The sequence below is a fragment of the Microtus ochrogaster genome, chromosome 21 (genome assembly GCF_000317375.1).
Source record: "Microtus ochrogaster isolate Prairie Vole_2 chromosome 21, MicOch1.0, whole genome shotgun sequence".
Taxonomy (NCBI): domain Eukaryota; kingdom Metazoa; phylum Chordata; class Mammalia; order Rodentia; family Cricetidae; genus Microtus; species Microtus ochrogaster.
This window is the reverse complement of record NC_022022.1, coordinates 23538527-23561036: the sequence shown is the minus strand read 5'-3', so window position 1 is coordinate 23561036 and position 22510 is coordinate 23538527. Positions and strand designations below refer to the sequence as shown.

At 43.8% G+C, this 22510-nt stretch overlaps 1 protein-coding gene and 1 pseudogene across 2 annotated transcripts; both read right to left on the bottom strand.

Annotated features, from left to right (window-relative positions):
* Positions 1 to 9980: 9980 nt before the first annotated feature.
* On the bottom strand, positions 9981 to 10258 carry LOC102002300 (annotated as a pseudogene).
* Positions 10259 to 10938: 680 nt separating this feature from the next.
* On the bottom strand, positions 10939 to 19480 carry Tifa (TRAF interacting protein with forkhead associated domain). Of its 2 annotated transcripts, none has more exons than XM_005357259.3 (3): positions 18962 to 19480; positions 17480 to 17540; positions 10939 to 11591 (listed from the first exon to the last, which is right to left on the bottom strand). In XM_005357259.3, the coding sequence occupies exon 3, from the start codon at positions 11576 to 11578 to the stop codon at positions 11021 to 11023; it is 558 nt and encodes a 185-aa protein (XP_005357316.1). In that variant the 5' UTR covers positions 11579 to 11591; positions 17480 to 17540; positions 18962 to 19480; the 3' UTR covers positions 10939 to 11020. The 2 variants fall into 2 exon arrangements, with proteins under 2 accessions (XP_005357316.1, XP_026639678.1); XM_026783877.1 differs by lacking the exon at positions 18962 to 19480 and adding an exon at positions 18171 to 18236.
* Positions 19481 to 22510: the final 3030 nt, after the last annotated feature.

Genomic DNA, 22510 nt, shown 5'->3' with positions numbered 1-22510 from the left:
GACCAGGCTGGTCTCGAACTCACAGAGATCTGCCTGCCTCTGCCTCCCGAGTGCTGGGATTAAAGGCGTGCGCCACCATCGCCCGGCTTGTCTTATTTTCTTGGCGGAGGCTTTAGAGCGAGTTTTAGGCTAACCCAGTGATTGTTCTTGTAGAGGACTATCTCCTGTTGAGGTCAGAATAGTGCGGTCCAGAGGCTAATCGCAGTTTATCTCCAGCTATTTTTAGCCCACCACACAGCCACTCCTGGCTCCCATCTATGTTAAAAAACCTAACCTCCTAATTACAGAGAAAACCTTTTGGCGTCTATTAAGAATACCTTATACCTGAATTTCCCACCAACCCTAAGGGTATGAGTCATCAAACCACATAGGAGGCTTCTAGCAGAGATTTTTCCACGCTGCTGTAACCACCCACCCTGTCACACCACTGCCTTTGAAAAGCACCTTGATTTACGACTTCCCTTGTTGTGTTACTATAAAAGTGTCATGAGACTGTTTCCAAGCCGATACACGAAATTTGGGGTAACCTAAATCTATGTTTCCAGGCCTCGGTCACTCATAATTTGGCTTCAGAATGAAACTATTTTTTATCCCCTTTGAGTTGAGATTTTTTTTTTTTTTTTGTGCCCATATCTCTGAGTCAAACTGCTGTGCCCACCTACACAGGATCATCGCAGCTGGCCTTGCTGACTCCTGACTTCCTTCATGGGAAGAGGATCTTGGGACCCTCACCCAAATATCCATCCCTTCCTCGGGACCACTTGCATGCTTGGTTCAGTGTGTGTGACTTCAGGGAGAGTCAGAGTACACAGTGGGAAGGTCTAGGGGAGGAGGCTCCATCTGTGAGGCCAGAGGCCACCATCCACCCTGGGTGCCACAGCCCTTCCTTCTAGTGTGGCTCCTTTAAGGCCAGCCATGCTCCTGCCTGGAGCCCCTCACGCACTGCCCTGTCTGTAAACCTACTCAGCTGGTGAGAATGAACTCCATTGGAACCACACCTTGCTTTGTGGTTGGGACCTCAGGAAGAGGGGTGAATGTTATTTATGTCTTTTGGGGAGGGGAGGAATTAACCTCAGAAGTTTTCTGTTTTACCATGATTTGGATGTTGGGGCAGTGACTTCACTGATAGTATTGGCGAGGCTAAATACTCACCCTGGTTCCTTGGTGGCCTTCTATCACGAAGAAAATGAACCGTGCAGCAGATCTGAAACCACTGTCCCCATTCACTTCCCCAGAGCTCGTGACCCTGAACCTAGCGATGCTTAGCATGTGAGCTCCAGACAAAAGACTCTTCTCCCATAGAATAGCTGACTGATGAGTAGCTGGATTCTGGAGCAATGCAGACCAACGAGAAGCTCAGCGAATCCCAACCACGCTTTTCCACGCTCTCCTTAGTCACTGTCTGCAATGCGGAGTGATGATCTCAGTCACAGGCTGTGAAGTGGTAACCACACCTACTACACTAACAAGTAACCATCAAGGAACCGTATGACTACTAAGTGAAGAAAAATAAAACAAAAACAAAGGCGCCATTAGGTAACATCGAAAGGAGCAGCTGGTACCTGAGACCGAAACAGGAACACTAGACCTTGCCTGTTAATCGGAGACCAAAACCGGAAAAATAAACCTTTGCGGTCAGACAGCTAAGAGTAAGTTCCTATTTGTCCTGTGCTGGATAAGGTTTCTGTTTGTAGTTGAAGAATAAGTTCCTGGTTTTCCTGTGTTAAGTTCTTGCAAGTTAAGGTTTCTGTTTGTAATTAAGAATAAATTCCAGCTAGTCAGTGATGGTGCACACCTTTCATCCCAGCACTTGGGAGGCAAGGGCAGGAGGATATTTCTGAATTCAAGCCTGGCCTGATTTACAAAGTGAGTTCCAGGACAGCCAGGGATACACATGGGGGCCCTGTCTCCAAAAACCAAAAGCTAAAAAACAAAACAATAGAAAGAAGGTTCCTGTTTGTTAACTGCAAAATGTATTTTTCAACCAACACTAAATTTGCAGACCCATTCACGTGAGCATATCCTTACCCTCGTTCCTTCCCGTTCATCGTATTTTCCTGGAAATGTATAACAGCCGACTCTCTTGCCCCTGTGAATACCTTATTTCTCCTATAAAAAAAATCTCAAGGGGCTGCTCTCTCAAATCCCGACTTACAGGTGAGACAGACAGCTGACCAGTCCTGGGTGCACCCCCAAAATACAGCTTGCTCTAATTGGGCATTCTTGGATTTGGTCTTTTCTCCTCTAGAGTCTCAGGTCTAACAGCTACACAAACTATGAGCAGTATCTCCCGACAGAAAGGCTCTGGCCAGTTGTCTTAACACATAGATACTTTCTACATCTGTAAGTTATTTTTTAAGGTAAAGCCCCAGTGGATACACCCCCATCCTACACCCACTGAAACAACTACTTTCATTCCTGTTCGAGCTTCTGCCTGTCAGTAAAGGTTCTGGATACAGAAATAAAATTTTCAAGAAAGTGGTTGTAAAAATCATATGCGGGAGGACGTAACTGACCCTCAGAAGTCATCCTTTGACCTCCACCCATGCATGTGTGTAAGTCTTCACATAAATAAATCCAATTTTTTTAAGAAAAAATGTAGCCTGATTTTCGAGCCTGGAGAGATGACTCAGCAGTTTAGATGGGTTTGACTACTGCCTGCTTTTGCAGAGGAGCCAAATTTGGTTCCAAGCAGCTCACAACTGTCTGGACCTCTAGCACGTATCCACACACAGGCAAGCTTGTACACATAATTTTTAAAAACCATGTCATGTGAGTTTGCTTCCCCGGTGGATTGTATGGCTTGTCTTGAAGCTCCAGATCCAAGGAAAGAATGCTGTGACACTGGCACCAATTGGCATGACCTGTTACAAGCCGGATGCCAACTCCCAAAGGCAGAGCCCTCAAGACCTGTGTGGAAAATTTTTACTTAGCTACACGGTTTGTTGCATCAAACACCACTTTTCTTTTGTCCTCATGTCCAATCCACGGTGGAGTTTTTGCTGTAGCTGTTGTTTGAAAATGCTTCTTCCTTCCACATGGTCACCCACTGGGATGGCTGTTTCAGAATGTGATTGTGTCTCCTTTGAGAGTTGACTGGTGGAGACTTGGACATCTCAGTCAAGCTAACCCCTTCCACGAACTGAACTAGGTTCTCTGCGAGGTTCATGTATGCAAACTTTGGGAGTTAATGTGTGCAGAGTGGGGCCACCAACCCCCAAGGACTGAGGCTGGGCAGTACAATCCCAGCACAAGCCTGCAGTATTCCTTCCTTTCGTCCAGTGAGCTACTACAGATTCCCTTTACTAATCCCCTCTGTGACTGAATAACTCAGAAGAGGTTTCGTTATTTGTAATCAGACATTTTTATTGCATTTCCAGGCCACCTTTGCCATGAGACTCTTCACGCTGTCAGCCCTTTTCTTTCTTTCTTTCTTTCTTTCTTTCTTTCTTTCTTTCTTTCTTTCTTTCTTTCTTTCTTTCTTCCTTCCTTCCTTCCTTCCTTCCTTCCATCCTTTCTTCCTCTTTTTTTTTTAACTTTTGATTCTTGCTGGATTTCACACCATGCATCCTGATCCCTCTGCCCTTGTAACCTTCCCTCTACTGTAAGTACTTCTAACAAGTTAGGTAGTCTAGTTCACACAATTGCATCAGACAAGAAGGTATAATTCTAAAGCTAGGTAGCATAATGAAGGCCATAGATTGTCAGTGGCAAGAAATGCCAGTGTATAACTAGAGTGGTTTGAATGAGAACAGCCTCCTAGACTCTTATATTTGAGTGTCTGGTTCCTATTTAGTGGACTATTTCAGAAGGATCAGAAACTGCTGCCCTGTTGGAAGAAATGTGTCATTGAGTTTGAGGTTTCAAAAGCTGCGGCCAAGCCCAGTCTTCCCCTCTCTGCCTTCTACCCTTGGGTCAGGATGTAAATTCTCAGCTGCTGCTCCAGCTCCATGCCTGCCTGTTTGCTGCCACACTCCCTACCATGATGGTCATGAACTTACCCTCTGAAACTGTAAGCAAGCCCCTAATTAAATGCTTCCTTTTATAAGTAGCCTTGGTAGTGGTATCTCTTCACAGCAGCAGAACAGCAACTAAGACAATAACCTTACATTAGAAGTCATAGGTTTGTTTGTTCTTTGCTGCTGTAACAATTTGCTGTAATTTGCAACATATTAATCTAGGTATCATCACGAGGCTGTGGCCTACCAGTAATGTTCCGGTGTTATTCTCCTTCCACAGCTACATGGTGTCTTCCTGACTACACCTTTGTATTTCTTTATATCTCTTCCAGTCTGGCTATATTCTGCTTTGCCATAGGCCAAAGCAGCTTTATTTATTAACCAATAAAAGCAGCACTTATACAGAAAGACATCCCACATCATCTCCCCTTTTCTCTCTAAATAAAAAGGAGGGTTTAATATTAACATAATAAAATTGCATATAACAAAACAGGTATCAAGCAAGAATTACTATTATGGTATTTCTTGGTGAATCTAAAGTTTTATATTTAATTTATCTTTTATCATAACTAAGGAAAACTATAACTGTCTTCAACTCCACCAAAGACCCCAGAAGAATATAATATTACCTAAGTAAACAGGAAGTGAATTGTAAGCAACTTCCAAAACTCTAGAACTGACAGAGACAATTCGCTGCCTGGACAGTCACCCAAAGTTCTTCTGTAACATTGGGACATCCATCTTCAGCCTACAGGCCCATAGTATCTGGCAGACTTTTTCATGAAACAAGAAATTTGAAAGACTGTTTTGCCTGTGTTGGCAGTTTGTCAGTCACTTTTTTCTGTGTCCTGCAAAATATGAAGCAGGAACCCTGAAGAACTGTCTTATCTTCTTGAGGCAAGTTCAGCAGTCATTTTTCTGTGGGTCCTGCATGTCCAGTTCATACAGCATACCATCAAGCAGTCCAATCAAGAACAATTTCTTATCCAAATGGCTAACCTTGTCACATTGAAGGCAAATTTCATAATGAGTTTATTTAATGTCCATCAACCTCTCTGAAGTAATTGGTGCTACCAGAAGCAGACATATCTCACTGTTGAGAAAAGTTTAAGTTTTTAAAATATTTTAAATACCATGTTCTGTAGGTCTTTGAAAGGTTTGAAGATTTATTTATCTAACTGAAATATATCTCTATGTATCTAGAAAACCTAACTAACATGATTATAAGTTTGACTTATTTATGTGACTATTCATCTGTAATTTTTTTTTCGAGACAGGGTTTCTCTGTGGCTTTGGAGCCTGTCCTGGAACTAGCTCTGTAGACCAGGCTGGTCTCGAACTCACAGAGATCCGCCTGCCTCTGCCTCCCGAGTACTGGGATTAAAGGCATGCGCCACCATCGCCCGGCTCATCTGTAATTTTAAGTGTATATTATATTTTAAAAATGAGTTGTTAAACATAATACTTTAAATACTGTAATAAATACACAGTATAACAAAATTGACCTTAAATGTGTATCAATAAAAAAAAACCAAAAAACCCAAAAATCATATCAATAGACCAAGATTCATACCAATGCAAAGTATTCATTTCCTTATCATATCCAATTTATTTATTTATTTATTTTAGAAATTGACTGTGACCATCAGTCACTTACAATCAACCCCCCCAAAATGAAAACAAATATTTATAAACAATCATTTTGGGAATTTTGGTGGAGTTTTCTCCAAACTGCTTTCTGCTGTTTATTGGGTGAAGTATTTTTACAGTTCACAGAGACCTTTTGGGAGTTCTGTTTCATCAAATCACATTAGCCTAGAAGAAATTTACAGGTTCTTGTCCTCTGTGGGAACAGAATCTCTTTTCCAAAGTAACGTATCCTAGACTCAAATTTTGAAGTCAATATACCTTTAAAATATATGTTGGTTTAGTTCAGCAGCCTGTACAATAAAATGTCTCTCTGCATTTAGCTCATTCACAGTCAAAAAATTCAAAGAAAACACAATAGTATACATAATCCAGACTCTGTATTTTCCATCTTTACATGGCTTTTTTTTACTCTATTACTTTTTAATATTTAATTATCCTTACTCCTTTAATCTATGACATCCTGTATTCTTTCTTCTATCTCATAACCCCATACACTATGCCTATGTACACTATGACACATTTAGAGGTCTTTTTCCATCTGGATATGCCTTTATTGCTGATCTGTAATCATTTTCTGACCAGGTGCACCTTTTTTTTAAATGCTAAGCTGATATGACTAGGACGAACTCTGCAGCCCTGCCTGTTTCTTCCACACAGTCCAACATGGCAGAGGCATGTTCACCACCTCTTTGAGCCATACACATCACCTCAGCTCCAGGGATGCAGTGGGTCTATGTCGCCATTAAGCAATTTGTAACACACTGCTCACAGACACTTTTTAAGTGCAGGACCTCTGGAAAGAGCCAGAATCTCATGCTACCAGCATGAACCAGGAAGACGGCTCTTAAAGAAGCCACTCAGTTTTAGCTACTAATGCTGAGTCAGGAAGTCTTCTCTTTAAGGAATCATACCTCTGCCTGACTCTAGCAAACAGAGCCCACCTGAGAAAATTCTGCTACCAAGAAGCCGTGCTTAAGTCTGTTCTTTTGTGTCTAGAATTCCTTCCCAAGTTCTCTCAGGTTTTATGTGCACGTAGTCAGCCCACATTGACACCATCTGTAAGTTCGGCTCCAATTCCCAGCACACACTGTGGATCACTACTATTTCTGTGAGTTTATCCACAAATAAATAAATCTCTGTCATACTTCATTCTGGGTTTTTGTGGAACTCTTTTGTATGCCAACATCCTGCTGAGGTCTCTGCCCTTTCCGGCATGTAGGTCTCTAAGCACAGTCTCTGGCTTCAAGCTGTTACTGCATTCCTTGGTTCATGGCCTCTTTCCTCTAAGTGCAAAACCCTTCACAGCAGGTCAAGTCCTTGTCACACTTGATCATTCTGATATCTTTTTTCTTACCCTCCTGCTTTGAAGGACCCTGTTATTAACTGGATCTGAAATAATCCAGGATGATCTCTTGTAATTTAAGGTCAGCCAGTGAGCAACTTTAGTTCTACCCACATCATTCATCTTTGCTGTGTCATGACACACTCACAGGCTCTGGCAGTTAGCACACAGTCACCTGTCTGCCATGCTTTGCTTACCACAGGTGCCAGCAGCAAAGCTAGACAAGAAATGAAATAGTCAGCCTGACACATAGCACAGAGACAGAAAGCGGTGCCCATAGCAACAGGCCCTGGACTGGGATAGCAGCTGAGGTCCTGTCCCACAGTCTAGGAGTGGCTGGCGATCTACATCAAGAGGCATAATGTGCATGACACGCACATGGCATCAGGCTGGAAAATTTATTAGAAATTGTTTTGAAGGGTGGTTGTAGAAATATAATTACATTAAGCTAAGCACAGGGTTGCACACCTGTAAGCATCACGTTCAGGTGGCTGAAGCAGGAGCATTATGAGTTCAAGGTCAGTCTGAGCTTCAAAGCAGGAGATTTTCTCAAAAACAAAGAAACAAAAATATGTATAAGGGCCTGGAGGTGGTGGCGCACGCCTTTAATCCCAGCACTCGGGAGGCAGAGGCAGGTGGATCTCTGTGAGTTCAAGGCCTTCCTGGTCTGTCTACAAGAGCTAGTTCCAGGAGAGGTTCCAAAGCTCCAGAGAAACCCTGTCTTGAAATACCCAACCAAAAAGTATATGATGCGTTCCCCCACCTCATCTGTTATAGCACAAAATTTCATATACCAAAGTAATTACACAGGGAACCTTACCTCCTGGTAACGTTAGAATTTATCTTAACTTGGTGGTTGTCATTCTCTCTAACATAACATTCACTAACATTTATCTTAATCAGATCAAAATGAGTTGAGTGAGAATCTCTTAAAGAAACACAACTTCTAAAAGTTGTAAAAGTTCAGACATATGTAAGCATTTATTGTAAATATTCACATATACTTAACTTCTACACAGCAGTCTAAGTATGAACGTTTTCCTTTAGGAAGTTTCAGAGAAGCAGCTAGGGGACTGAACTCTGACTTTATTATATGCAAAAAGGCTGTTAAAAGTTTTGATCTGTACAATTGAAAAAATATGTAAGATATATAAAATTCATTTTCAATTTTGTTTTTTTTGGGGGGGGGTTGTTTTTATTGTTTTTGTTGTTGTTGTTGCTGTTTTGTTTTGGAGACAGTATTTCTCTGTGTGTCCCTGACTGTCCTGGAACTCATTTTGTAGACCAGGCTGGCCTCGAACTCATGGGGTTCTGTCTTCCTCTGCCTCCCAAGTAGAATCAAAGGCATGCACCATCACCACCCTGCCATTTTCAATTTTAGCAGAAAACATTTTTTTTTTTTTTTGCAACACAACGAATCGCCTTTTTTTTGGTATGCATCACATTTCAACATTTAGTGGTCCTGAACAGAGTGGGGACCTTGGCAACGAGCTAGGAGGCCAGGCTCATTGAAAACTCGTGACAGAGAGTTCCTCCATGTCCCTGCAGAGGATCTGAGTCTACAAGATCAAGACCTGTGTTCCAGCTGTTCAGCTCTACCTCAGACCTGATGGGTGATCAGGGAGCCCTGTCCAAACCTCTTCAGTGTATAAAAGCAAAGTGATTATGAGAAAAGGAACCGACTCAGAACTCTATGTGCTTAGGACTCTCTGCAATGGCCTTTCTCTAGGTGGAACCCCCAAGGACCCTGAGCAGTGCTGGCAGGTTTGTCGCCCCATGACTGCTCTGTTCACCTTGAGCCCTGAGCTCAAAGTTCATCAGCTGATGGTGGCAGCAGAACCGAGAACCCAGCACTCCCTTCCCAGGGTGGTGGCAAGTGAACATGTGGTCCAGAGCTACATGAGGGAGGCCAGGCTCTTCCAACCTCATCTGATGGTGTCTGGCCACAGCAAGTGTTGGGTGGTGATGGGGAACAAGTGAGTTGAGGAGGAGGGGGAAAGTAGCATCCCTTGGTAAAGGTGGGGAGATGGAAGCCCTGAATTCCTCACTCATGGCCAATTTCAGAGGGAGGGGAGGGTTACAATCTAAGCTTTGGTCAAGAATGGCAGTGGAGGAATAGGGGAGACAAAGGCTTGGATGTGGCATCACTTAAGACTTAAGAAAGCAGGGGTGCAGTCAAAGCACCCCCAAGCCCCGTAGTGTAAATGGAGACTGCACGTTCATTTCCCCACCACCCAGACCTGAATAATCATACAGAAACTATATTAATTCCAACACTGTTTGGCCAATGGCTCAGGCATATTTCTATCTAGCTCTTACATCTTAAATTAATCTATTTCTATTATTTTATATTTTACCATGAGGCTCGTGGTTTACTGGTAAGGTTCTGGCATCTTTCTCCTTCAGCAGCTACATGACATCTCTGACTCTGCCTTCTTTCTCCCTGCATTCAGTTTAGTTTTCCCACCCTGCCATAGGCCAAAGTAGCTTCTTTATTAACTAATGGTAATAAAACATACTCATAACATACAGAGGAGAATCCCACATCATCTCCCTTTTTCCGTCTAAATAAAAATCAAGGTTTTATCTTTAACACAGCAGTAGTCCCATGGCTGCTACCTGAAGCCTTGCCATCTATTCTAAGGGTCAACACACAGCTGTGGCAGGAGGATGGGGTGGGCAAAGTCAAACCCAGGTCACATGTCAGCAGTAGGCGATTGTATGACGTGTCTATTCACAGTTGTGTTAGCTGTGCCCACTGCTGCCAAAGGAAACCGATTTCAACACACCTTCTTGATCCCAGAAGTTCAACTAGGCAGCCAGTGGTTACACTCCACAGAAGATATTACACAGCACAGCTCAGGCATTTCAAACAGACAATAAATTAGTATCAAAACAGTGTCTAAGAATGGATGAAGTCTCAGTGGAATTTCCTCTCCAGGACTTTGAGGTCTACAGAATGAACCTAGAAAATTCATCACTGTGGAAAATAAAGACTTAGGTTGGATTGGGAAGAAACGGCTGGGGCCTTAGTGGCTAATTGCTGTAACACTGTCCTTCTGGTGGCTGTGTCAACTTCATGTTCTCTTTTGACACCAACAAGCGCCGAAGCTCCTGTAGGGTGACTTTGAGGCTGTGGGAATCCTGCCACTTTGCCAGCACCGATGTGACCCATGGATCCACCACGCCATTTGACTTTCGTTACAAATCTTAGAGATGGAAGTGCTTCTGGGTATTTAGGCCCACGTCCTATTTTAAAGCTGTATATTCAGTTTTCATAAACTGTTCTTGGAGGCCCAGGTATCATCCCTGTCCATCTCGTAAGTGTCAGGTCTTCATTGTCCTCTAGACCCCAGCTAACTGTGCTGTGCCTACTAGCTCCTGGCCTTCTTCCAGCTCTTCCAACAGTCGTAAATTCTGAGGGACTTTTACTCCCGAGACCGTGGTGGCTGCCACCTTGTGTGGCAAATAATTTGAATCTCAATGTTCTTTAAATGTTAATTGTAGGTCCTCCACACAGAAAAGCAACACTGACATCTTAGGAGTAGGCATTATAATTCCACATAAAGAAAATCAAGGTGCTTTTCTCAAATCTTTCCATAATGAACCCACAGTGACTCAGAGGGGACTCGAGAACTCATTCCAGATTTCCGGCTCTGCAAGTAGGAACATGTCACAGGCACCAGCCAACAATCCGCCTGCACTCTGAACCTGGAAGCCAAAGGCTGCTATGAAATGATGTGACCAAGCCAAGAGATGGCTGTTACCAAAACAAAGCATGGGAGAGCCATCAAGCAGGAAAAGGAGCAAGAATAACATTACACAGAAGATACGTTTTATACACTAACCCTTACAGGTGTATACTTAATTCTCCGTAGGTCCAGAATGCAAAGAGCTGACGAAGTTGATGACAAACACAGTCCACAGACTTCCAAATGCTATTACTAAACCCAAAGTCAGCATGCAGATATCTGTGCAACACTAGGCTCTAAACTCTTAAGAGGTAGAGTGTCTTTCAAGGGTCTACCCATGGCTCCTCATCCTTCATGAGTCTCTGCTTGGACTCTGTTCACACTTCATTCTCATCCATCTCTGTTGGAGAAGTCCTATGAGTGAAATAGGATGAATAGCCCCCATCCTCGGGTATAGGGCTCTGCGTTGGACAGTTGTTTTCTTGTAAGAGTGGTCTCGGAGACAAGATAAACTGTGTCTCAAAAGATTCCACTGACTCCCCGTCTTCCTTCTCCAACAGGAGCTGATACTCTCCAAACCTGAGCATGCACTTGTAGGGCAAGTCCATTTTATTGAGGTAGCCAAGCTCCTGGTTGTCCACCATCAAACTGGTCTTCTTACTCATGTTTTTGATTTCAAATGAGAGAACAGAGCTGTTGAACTGTTTAAACGGCTGTAAAGCAAACTGCACTCGGGAAACCTGTTTGTCCTGAAAAGTGTAGCGACAGACATTGGAATTCCTTCCAAATCTCACCACTTCAATAGAAGGAAATTTCTCTTTGTTGCAAAACCTGATTGATTTAAATATTCCACTTTGCTGCTGGCTGGGATGATAAACAGTCATCTGGAGACAAGTTACGGTCTCTTCTGTGTCAGCATCTTCAAAGGACAACATGACGCTCTCTGGCCTGCAACAGTTGAAACACCAGGTTAGTTCAGCCCAGACTGCCCTCTCTAAGAGGATGTTCAAAATGTGGCCGGGGATTCTAAGCTAAGAAAACGATGTACAGAATACTAGACTAATCCCTCTTCTCTCTCTTTGTTTTATTTCTCCTCTGACCATTTTCATCATGCAGGTGATGATTATTAACAGCTCAGTGATTCAGGGGAAGCCGAGGGAAGTCTCAATTCTTTTCTCATTTAAGTAGTGAGTACACGCCTAGAAACATGACGGATGTAGTTTAAAAATAAAATCAGGTGTGTCTTGGTGGCGCACCCTTTTAATTCTTGAGATGTGGAGGCAGAAGGATCATGAGTTCAAGCTCAGCGTGGGCTACCTAGTGACACTGCACCAAAAACATTTGGTTTGAGTTTTAATATCCTCTGAGGATTGATACACAGTGAAAACCTACACTCTATTAGTTCTAGTATAACATGATTAATATAAATTGTGAAACCTGTTTTAAATAAAAAAAAACTTGAAGGCTATAAACAGGGAGCTGTACAGATGGGGTAGCTGCTAAGGGCACTGGTTGTTCTTCCAAATGAGCCTGGTTAGATGCGCAGCATCTATATGTGACTCATAACCTTCTGTTACTCCAGTTCCAGGGAATACAACGCCCTCTTCTGGCCTCCTTGGGCACTGCATGCACATGGTGCACATATACACATATAAGCAAAAACACCCACATACACAAAAAATAAACATTTTTTTTTTTTTTTTGGTTTTTCGAGACAGGGTTTCTCTGTGGCTTTGGAGCCTGTCCTGGAACTAGCTCTGTAGACCAGGCTGGTCTCAAACTCACAGAGATCCGCCTGTCTCTGCCTCCCGAGTGCTGGGATTAAAGGCGTGCGCCACCACCGCCCGGCTTTGCGCCACCACCGCCCGGCAAAATAAACATTTTTAAACTAGAATTACATAAATAAATCTTGCAACATTACCACCTTAAATAATGAAATGTTGAATTTCTAGTAGATTAATGATTAAAAAGTAAACACTTTGAATGATTGCTGTATTCTATAATTTAGACGTCACATATTTAGCAACTCACATGAGGCCAGCTCAGTGCCGTGGCCTTCACTGCTACTGGGGTATTTTGTGTCCACAGTGTTTTGTAAACATCTTGAAAAGCCTTCTTTAATCACGGCAATTCCACCTAGCTCCTGTTGGCATCCCTGGAGCCCAAGGCCTGAGGCGCCCCAACTAGACCTCACATAGCGCGGATCTACTACAGTGCTAGTGGGATGGGGTGTTGTTTACAGGATTACAACAGGATAGGAACATTCATTTCTTACAATTTCCTAAAGCTTTTTTAATACAGAACTATCATTAAAAAAAAACATAACGCTTTAAAACTATATGCACATATGACTTAAAAGTTCAAGAAATAAAAAGCACTTAGAAACAAGGCTCTCATTCAATCCTAATCTTTTATTTTTTTTGTCCTAGAGAAAGCCACTTCAAAGTGGCCTTTAACTCTGCATAATATCCTCTATAACATAAGCATAATTATGTGAGCATACACACACGTGTGCACATACCCATGTGCACATACACACACATAAATGCATGCAAGCACATGTTTCTCCACAGAGAATAATTTCTCTCATAACAATAGAAATACATTGTATTTAGTATTTGATCGCTCCATGCCTATGGGTGACATTTTGCCATAGCCACACAACTTCCACCAAGCGTGTTGACACCACAATTGTCAATAGTTGCTAAGTGTTCACTGTGGCCTCTTAATGACTCTTACTTGTCCATGTGATTGGTTTTTATTGCCTAGGAAGCAATAGTCTTCAATGATGTTTTTATATTTTATCTATTTTTATTTTATGTGTATTGGTGGTTTGCCTGCATATGTTTCTGTGAGGGTGTCAGATTCCCTGGAACTGAGTTACAGACAGTTGTAAGCTGCCATGAGGATGCTGGGAATTAAACTGGGGTCCTCTGGAAGACCAACCAGTGTTCTTAACCTCTGAGCCATCTCTCCAGTCTCCATCAATGAGACTTTATAATTAAGTGAAATTTATAGTTGTTCTGGTCTTGTTTATAACAAAGCAAAAATCAGTATTCTTTTTTTTTTTTTTTTTTTTTTTTTTTTTTTTTTTTTTTTTTTTTTTTTTGAAACAGGGTTTCTCTGTAGCTTTGGAAGATGTCTTGGAACTCACTCTGTAGACAAGGCAGGCCTTGAACACACAGAGATCTGCCTGCCTCTGCCTTCGGAGTGCTGGGATTAAAGGCATGTGCCACCACTACCCGGCTAATCAGTTAGTATTATACTACTATCCTGGTCTCAAAACAATGATGTTTTGAAAACTACTTCCACTACCCATTGATCGTTGCCTTTTGCTGTGTTGCTTTTCTTGAGAGGATCTGTGGTGGTTTGGCCCATAGACCCATAGACTCATATATGACAGTATTTGGTCCCCAGTAGGTGGAATTGTTTAAGACTGATTAGGAGGTGTGGCCTTGTTAGAGGCAGCATAGATGGTGGCCTTTGGGATTTCAAAGGTTCACGCCATTCCGAGTTTATTCTCTCTGCCTGGCGTTTGTGTTTCACTGTGAGTTCTCAGCCTAGTGTTGTAGTGGCAAGCCTGCCTGACAGCTGCCATCGTCCTCACGATGAAGGTCACGGACTCTAACCCTCTGAAACTGTAATCCCCAAATAAACTCTTCTAACAGAAGAAAGCCTTGGTCATGGTGGGCGTCACAACAAGAGAACACACCTAAGTCCGGGTCTCAGTACGTAGCCCCTCCCTACATTCCCATCATACCCAGTGCTGTCTGCTTGGAAGACATCATTCTTCTCTGTTTTACAAAGTCAGGCTGCTAAAATCAAGCTTCGTTCATTTATTCCATAAATGACAGCCAAGCAGAATGTCTTTGGTAAACTTATAAATTAATCTTTAATTTTATATTCATATCTCTTAGACATTGTTGCAGGATACAGAACTTTGTTACAAAGAAAGAGATCCTTGTGTAAATTAAAAAAACAAAAGCAGTGAGAGGAATCCTCAAAATCTTGGGCCAAGGATATAAAAATAATTAAAACTAAAGCAGGCAAGAATTAGCTAGCATGCAATGGGAAGAACTGATTAAACCGCTTCACGATATCTTTTGAATATTCTCCATTATGATAATAAAAGTCTCATTATTCAGGAAGTAGACAACATGCATGAGAATAATGACACTAAGTTATTCAATGATGTAATTAGCAATTGATAAAAAATTCATTGTTGTGAATCTTGTGTGATATCGAATTTCCACCTATATTCCCTGTTTACTTAAAATTTTTCTGCAATAAAACTGCATTGCACTTGCAAGTTAAAACATCAAACTAAAATGAAGGACTTGGAAGACAGCTTGCCTTGCCAACGTGAGGAGTGCGCCTAAGTCTCTAGGACTCATAAAAACCCGGGAGCGTGTCCCACATACATGTCATCCCAGTGCTGGTAAGAGAGGGGGCAGCAGCATGCAGGCCCCTGGCCAGCTAAGCCTAGCCCTACTTTGCAAAAAGTGTAGGCCAATGAGAGGCCTTGTCTCAGAGAAGGCAGGAGCCGCCTGAGGAGTAACACCTGACCTTAGTTTCTGGTCTCCACATGCATGCAGGTACCTGTGTGTAAAACACATATCACAGACACTCACACATGCACACCACACACACACATGCACACCACACACACAGGGTTTTCTGATTAGGAGCAAAGAGTTTTTCAAAAGAGAGAGAGAAGAGCAGAAACTACCTTCATTTTTGTCTAGGGAATGCTTCAGCTCTAGCTCATCTGCAAGCTTTGATGGTTATAAAAGAACTAAATTAAAAAAAAAACAGTAGTTTCCCAAATACAGTGTGTTTAGTGACAGCTAAATATTGTTTTGTATGCTTTAAATAACACGTCTGTCTTTTGAATGGATCCATTTGCCAAAAGCGTCTGCTGCAAATAGGCTCTCAGCCCCGGGACCCAGGGCAGACAGACATAGCCCTCACCGTAAGGGGAAAGCATACTGTAAGGGGAGGTAGACTCTTTAAGTCAGGGGCCCACAGGAGTCTTGGTGTGAATGCATTCTTAGGATGGACCTCTGAGTCCACAACTGTGATTCCTTCCAGCCAACACCAAGGTAGAATGCTTACTGTTCTTTGTTCTCTATTGTTCCCAGTTGGTCCTTTAGAGAAGGCTCCCCTACTTGAGACGGCTGGCCCATTAACAATGACCAACACAAATAGAAGCACTTAACAGTGACGTCAACACAAATAGAAACACTTGTGGAAGCTGTGTAGAAGCATACTTCCTGGCAGTTTTTTTTTTTTTTTTTTTTTTCTCTCAAGACAAGGTTTCTTTGTGTAGCCCTGGCTGTACTGGAACTCACTCTGTAGACCAGGCTGGCGGTTCCCCCAGCCTCTGCCTTCAGAGTACTGGGATTAAAGGTGTGTGTCATCACCAAGATGCTTTAAAAGCCATCCCTGTGTAGTTTCTCCTTCCTTCATCCTTGCCTTGCCACAACATCAGCAGCCCCCTGATGCACACCACACACACACACATGCACACCACACAGAGTAGTTCTCTCTGAGTGCCAGAGAGAAGGGCCAAAGATGGACACATAAGGTATATTACTATCATATATATGGGCAAGAGATCCATTTCCTGGGATTCTCGAGGCATTTGCTGCTGCCTCCTAGGGTCGCCTAAGATGACAAATGCAGTCACCTGTCTCAGGGTGCTGAATGACGACAAACTGACAGAAGATGTCTACTTATGATGTGCCTCTCACATGCTAGGCGGGGTGCTGAGTCCTATACTGTACCATCTTAGCTCATCTTCAAAAGAGTCCTATAGATTGCCCATTTACAGGTGAGGGAGACGGAGTTACCTAGAATTTAAACAATGGGTTCTAGTCTAAATCAAAGCCCGGATGCAAACTCTAACGCATTGTCTCTTAGCCCTCCACAGACCGCCTCCCTTCTGGGGCTAAGAGTTATATTTTGGAAACTAAGGAAGCTAAGAGAAGGGGGGCTCAGAAGTATGTGTGCTGTTGCCAGCAAGGTACCAACTTAGATGCCACTGTGGGGGGGGGGGGGGGCTGCTGGTGCTGCCTCATAGAACGACACAGTCCAAAGCATCAACTTCCCACAAACGTCAATCATCCTGATGCCAGCATGTGAGACCTCATCACAGGCCTACCATTCCCTGGCAGCTGAGCAGGTTGTTTGGGGAGTCACAAAGGCTCAGCAAACTAATCGGCTAATTTCCAGAGGCAGAAGGTCCCTCTCCAAAGCAGCTTGATCTCTCCAATCTCTAGTACTTCAGTATTCAGTAGGAAGACAGAAATGAGTAACTAGAATAACAAATTTAAAAGGGGTAGCAGTAGGTTCAAAAAAAAGTTTTTGAACTATGCTAATTTTCAATTTCCAAATACACAGAAGGCCATCAGGCCATACAGGGTAACTATGTTGTCTCAGGAAAGGCAAACCAAGCACCAACAAGAGACCCTTCTCACCTCACACCCTGCATCTTCGGAATCTGATACCACATACACTATGACCTATTCAAATAGCTAACAATATTTTTCTTTACCAAAACCACAAATCATCTCTTTGTGCAATAAAGAATTAGAGAGAGTAAAGTCTCATCAGCAATGTCTGCATTACCCTGTCTGTTACTGCTGTCTGACATCACTAACTTGTAAAACACTAACGTCTGGAGGACAGCAAACTCTGTTAACAAAGAAACTATTCTATAACAAAGAGATACATGAAATAAAAAGCAAGTTCTGCCAACAGGCATGAGCCAACAGCCCTGCACTCCAGACTCAGAGCCAACCTTTTGCATGCTGGATCCCAAGAGGCACACTCACCTGAGAGCCTTCCAGTGCCGGCAGTTAGCTAGATCAGGACTCCAGAGCCTTGTCTCTTCTCCTGAGGGGGGAAAAGAATGATACGTGTAGGTGTGTTAGGTGCAAAGTAGCATTGACACCCCAACTACACACACGGCATCTCCTCTCTGACCCCTGTGTCCCGTGAAACCGGTGAAGGGCTACCCGGCTCCGCTTTGGCTGGAGGCTGATACTGGTTTCAAATGCCACAAACAGGAAGATGGAGAGCGATGCTTTTCTAAAATGAGCCAGGAGGACAAACAGTTTAACAGAAAGTTTGCTCGGCTCCCCTGGGAGGTCACGTGCGATTAAGGTTTCTCACATTTTGAGAATTTGTTTTGTTTTGTTTAAAATAGTGCTGGCTGTAAAGAGAAGTTTCTCCTCTGAATGGTGAGCTAGGAAAACTACCCCTCTAGCACGTTCACCTTCACGTCCCCTGCTCCAGTTCTTAGCCTCTAATACAGAGTATGATTTCAAGATGGACATTTCTATTTTTAGCAAAAGCTGTTCTCCCTGACAAACACCCAAAACTGAGATGGTAGAAAGGGAAGAGAAACTTAGAAGAAACAAAAGGCAAAAAATGATCCTCTTGCCCAACTCCCTCAGTTGCCATGGCCCCGCGGGGTGGTTTAGAAGACTTCTGTCCGCTAATTTTATGCCAAAGAAGACCTACTCTGCAGAGTCAGCCGTCTTTTTTGTTCCCAATCTTGTAGGGGGAGTGAGGAAAAGCAAAAGCAAGCTCCAATTGTGGAGAGCGGGAGGCGAGCGCTTCCCAGTGACCGCGAGTCTCTGTCCGGCTCTGCCCACCCGCCAGCTTCTACCCTCTTCCGACTCCCCTTCACCCTCCTTCCCTGGCTGCGGACCCCCTGCGGATCACCCCTCCCCCTCCAGCACCCGGAAGTTCTTTCTGAGCAGAAAGCCCGGGAAAATCCCCGACCAGGACGACAGCGGACTTTTCTGTAAATCTGGTTGCAGCTGGGAGGTGGGTCTGGACTAACCCTGTGCACCCCGGACCGGCTCTCCGGGGAGCCTTGGGCAGGTGGGAAAGTTTCCCTAGTTCAATTACTGCGCTAGGTGGCGGGGAACCAGGACGTTGGTTCCCGTGAGCCAGAATGCACAAACGGCATTCCTTTTCTGGTTTCCGATTAGGTGAAAAGTTTACAAAGAACGGGAGAGAACAAAGACACACACACCCGCCTTCCCAGTATTGTTCGTTCCTCCCTATTTTGTAAAGATCACATACTAAATTTATACACCTGGGATCGAGCTGTCTATAATATTTTTAAACTTTTCCTTGTTGTGTAGTGAACATCTGCCTGTAAATCAAGCCATGGAGGGGTGGCAGATGATGACCCCTGAAAACTTTTTGACAAAACTGCCCTCTTGGATGGGAAAAAAAGAAAAAAGAAAGAAAAAGAAAGTGACAATCCTCACCCTCACCCCAGACTGCTGACCTACAGGTACCTGGGGACTTGAGGGTTCGTGAGCCTTGCTGAGCCTCTGATGAAAATGGCAGGACGTGGCCTCGTGGGGGGACCGTCCCTGCCACGGCAGTGCGAGCTCGCCGAACCCGCCAGTCGCCGATCCTCCGGCGCCACGGAACCTCCCACGCGCGCGCCAAGAGCGGCCTCCTGTGGGTGACTTCGCAAAGTCCTCGCCGGGCAGGAAGCCCGCAGAGGCAGCCAGGAGGTCACCACCGTCCTCCCGGCCCTTTCTCACAGGAAGCCCTGCCCTCCGAGGTCTCCTGACCCGGTTTGGGGAGCCGGGCACCCGGGCTGACCGCGCCTTCTCCAACGAGAGGCTGCTCTAGACTACTTGTGACCCGGGAGCTAGGCTTCCACAAGAAGGGAACTGGAGCCCGTCCAGGTGAAGGGCTGCCGTGGGGTGGTGGACCAGCAGGGAGTTGGAGAAATAGTTGAGGATGTGTGCCCGCTCTCCGGGATGGGAACCGTGACTACTCTCTGCAGATCCTGAATCCGGGGCGGGGCGAGGGGAGTAGATAAGAGTCCAGCCACAGCAAAGACAGGATTGGAACCTGCCTCCGGATGTTGCCACCCTGTACACACAGCAGTCCAGAAGCTTCCTCACCTGTTACTTCTAGCCGACCCTCCCTTCTTCGCCCAACACAGTCCTGGATGGTGGGGTGGGGAGCAACCTTGTGTGTGTGTGGATGGGGGGGGGGGGTCCTTCAGAGCACAGTGAATACTCGAACACTGATGTCCGAAGTTCAAGGAGCCTGGATTGGGAAAACAGAAGGTGAGAGTCCGGAGATGGATGGAGTGGGATTCTGTATAGGGAGAAAGGAGATGAAGACCAGAAGGAGAACAAACCAGAGCGACTGGAGATGTAGCAGAGGATGTACAACCATCCTCCGGGCCTGGGAACCCACGCACCAATTCTTCTCGTCATTTATTTTTCTGAAGCTATTATTTGTCTGGACTCTGTCCTTAATTTCAGCAGAGCTATCTATTTGTCTGTCTTTTTCTTTGGCAATTAAAATGATGAGGACTTTGTGGTTTCTTCTTTGTTGGCAGTTTACCTGGAGGGCTTTTTTTTTTTTTTTTTCAATTTCAGTTGGGAACCCAAGGGTGGACCAGGAAGTCTGCTTTTAAGTAAAGCATATTCCGGTAAAGGCTGTGATTTCGTTTGTTAATGATCAACATTTATTATTTCTAGAGACAGCCATAGTATCTTCCTTCAGTTGGGCAGCATCAAAGCAAGTGGAAGATAAGACATTGCCAATTTGATTGTGCCGAATAAACTCATGCATAAAATAATGCAAAAATTGGGGTTTCTGCTCTCTAATCTTTTTGTTGATACTGGTTTTATTTTTTTAGACAAGGCTTTGTCATGTAGCTCAGGCTAGCTTCCATCTCAAGATCCTCCTGCCCCAGCTTTCCTGAGAGCTGGCATTATGGGCCTACTCATTACACCAAATTCCTTAATCTTTAAGGTTAAGTCAAAGAAAATGTAGGAAAAAAAATAGGTAGAGTAAGGAAGAGTAGAAAATCAGTGAATTTGGTCAAAGTGCATTATACACAAGTATGGAAACCTTTGCTTAATTCCATTAATATAGGAATAGGGGCTATTAACACTAATAAGGAAAATGCAGGCAAAAATCAGGATACTAGAGAGGGAATGTTCTCTTAGTTTCCCTGCATTGACTAAATTCGTTGATCCAGAACAGGACTTTAAATAAGCAAGTAGTTTGAAATGAGAATTTAAGCTCTGGGGCCGGGCAATGGTGGCGCACGCCTTTCATCGCAGCACTTAGGCAGAGGCAGGCGGATCTCTGTGAGTTCGAGACCAGCCTGGTCTTCTACAGAGCTAGTTCCAGGACAGGCTCCAAAGCCACAGAGAAACCCTGTCTCAAAAAACCAATAAATAAATAAATAAATAAATAAATAAATAAATAAATAAATAAATAAATAAATAAAAAGTAAGCTCTGCCACAGTTGCTTCCCTTGACAACTGGTCAAAAATAATGGATCCCAGAACTGGAAATGAACTTGTGAGCAACAAGAATCAGCTAAGTGCGTGCACCTGGGAGCTTCTGTTGCCTCGGGGCCTGAGGGATAGGTAGTTGGCTGCGGTTACTGACCTGGGCTTATCACCTTCCAGACAGTTACAACGTAGTCATTGCAGTAATCTTGGCCCTCCCTGGCTTCTTGACAAGTGACAGAAAGCCCAGGAATCTAAAACCTTGACTCAGACAAGGGCCCAAAAGGAACATGCTCGCTTGTGTCTGTGATTTCAGTTTGTTGAGTCTCCTGAAGATCCCCAGAGGACACACACAAAATAAATGACCTCAAATCACTCATTCCCTGAATTAGTCAGTCTCTTCTAATTGTGCCTTATTGCTGTTCCTTCATATAAGACCATTAAAAGCAGTTTTTTAATGAGATTATTTCAGAAAGTTGCTTCAGATTTTGCTTCATCTTTATTCAGTTTTTTTTTCTGTTTTTTTGTTTTGTTTTGTTTTGAGACAGGATTTCTTTGTAGCTTTGGGGCCTGTCCTGAAATTTGCTCTGTAGACCAGGCTGGCCTCAAACTCAAGGACATCTGTCTGCCTCTGCACCCTAAGTGCTTGGTGCAAAGTTAAATCTTAAGCAGAGTCGTGTTAGTCAGTGTGGAGACATGCACAGCCCACTGTGTTGCCCTTACACATCTGCCAAGAAGGAAGAGCAGAAAGAGTGTGGTCACAGCATATTGCATGAAATTCTCAAAAATATATATTTTTTTTAATCTGCTAAGAACATGACTGCTGGAACTCATGTTTTATTTCTTCTTCCTCCTCCTTCCTGCTCCACCTCCTTCTCCTCCTCTCACTTTTTCTTCTTCTGCTGCACCCTTAAAGGGAATGAAGGGTCTCCCTGTACAGCCCAGCTTGGCCCCAGATTTATGCTTTTCCTGCCATTGTCTCTCCTCAGTGCTAGGATTACAGGTGTGCACCACCCTGGCCGGTTCTGTGGTTTCCTTTTTGAAAAGGAAGCAAAATTTTCCCTTTGCTTTACTGTGGTTGTCACGTGAGCCAACCCTTCTTTGGGGCCCTTGTGAGCCTAGCTTTTAACGGCTGAGCCCTCTCTTCATCCCACAAACTCACCTCAAGGAGTGAGACTTCTGATATTCAGAGATGTTCGTGGCTGCCAGCGTCTTCGACATCAGAGACCAAACTCCTTTCTTGAGACCTTACTGAAGGCCTCAGCCGACTTGCACACTTAGTTAGCCTCCCTTGACTGAGCCAAAGGCATTGAGTGACGTGGGGTACATAGGAAGTACACTGAAACTGAGCTGAGCTCTTTAGGGAAGTGGCTACTCCAAGAGCCAGGCCGGAATCATTTACTAAGCCAAAACCAAAGCAAGCAGTATCCTGTATGTTCTTAATACAAAAGGAAGGGTGTCCCATCATAATGTGACTTAGTATTTAGTTTGAAAATAACATCAAACGCCCCCAACCAGCAAATGTCTATCAATCCTTCAACAATTTGAAATACACAATTTCTATTCCTGTAT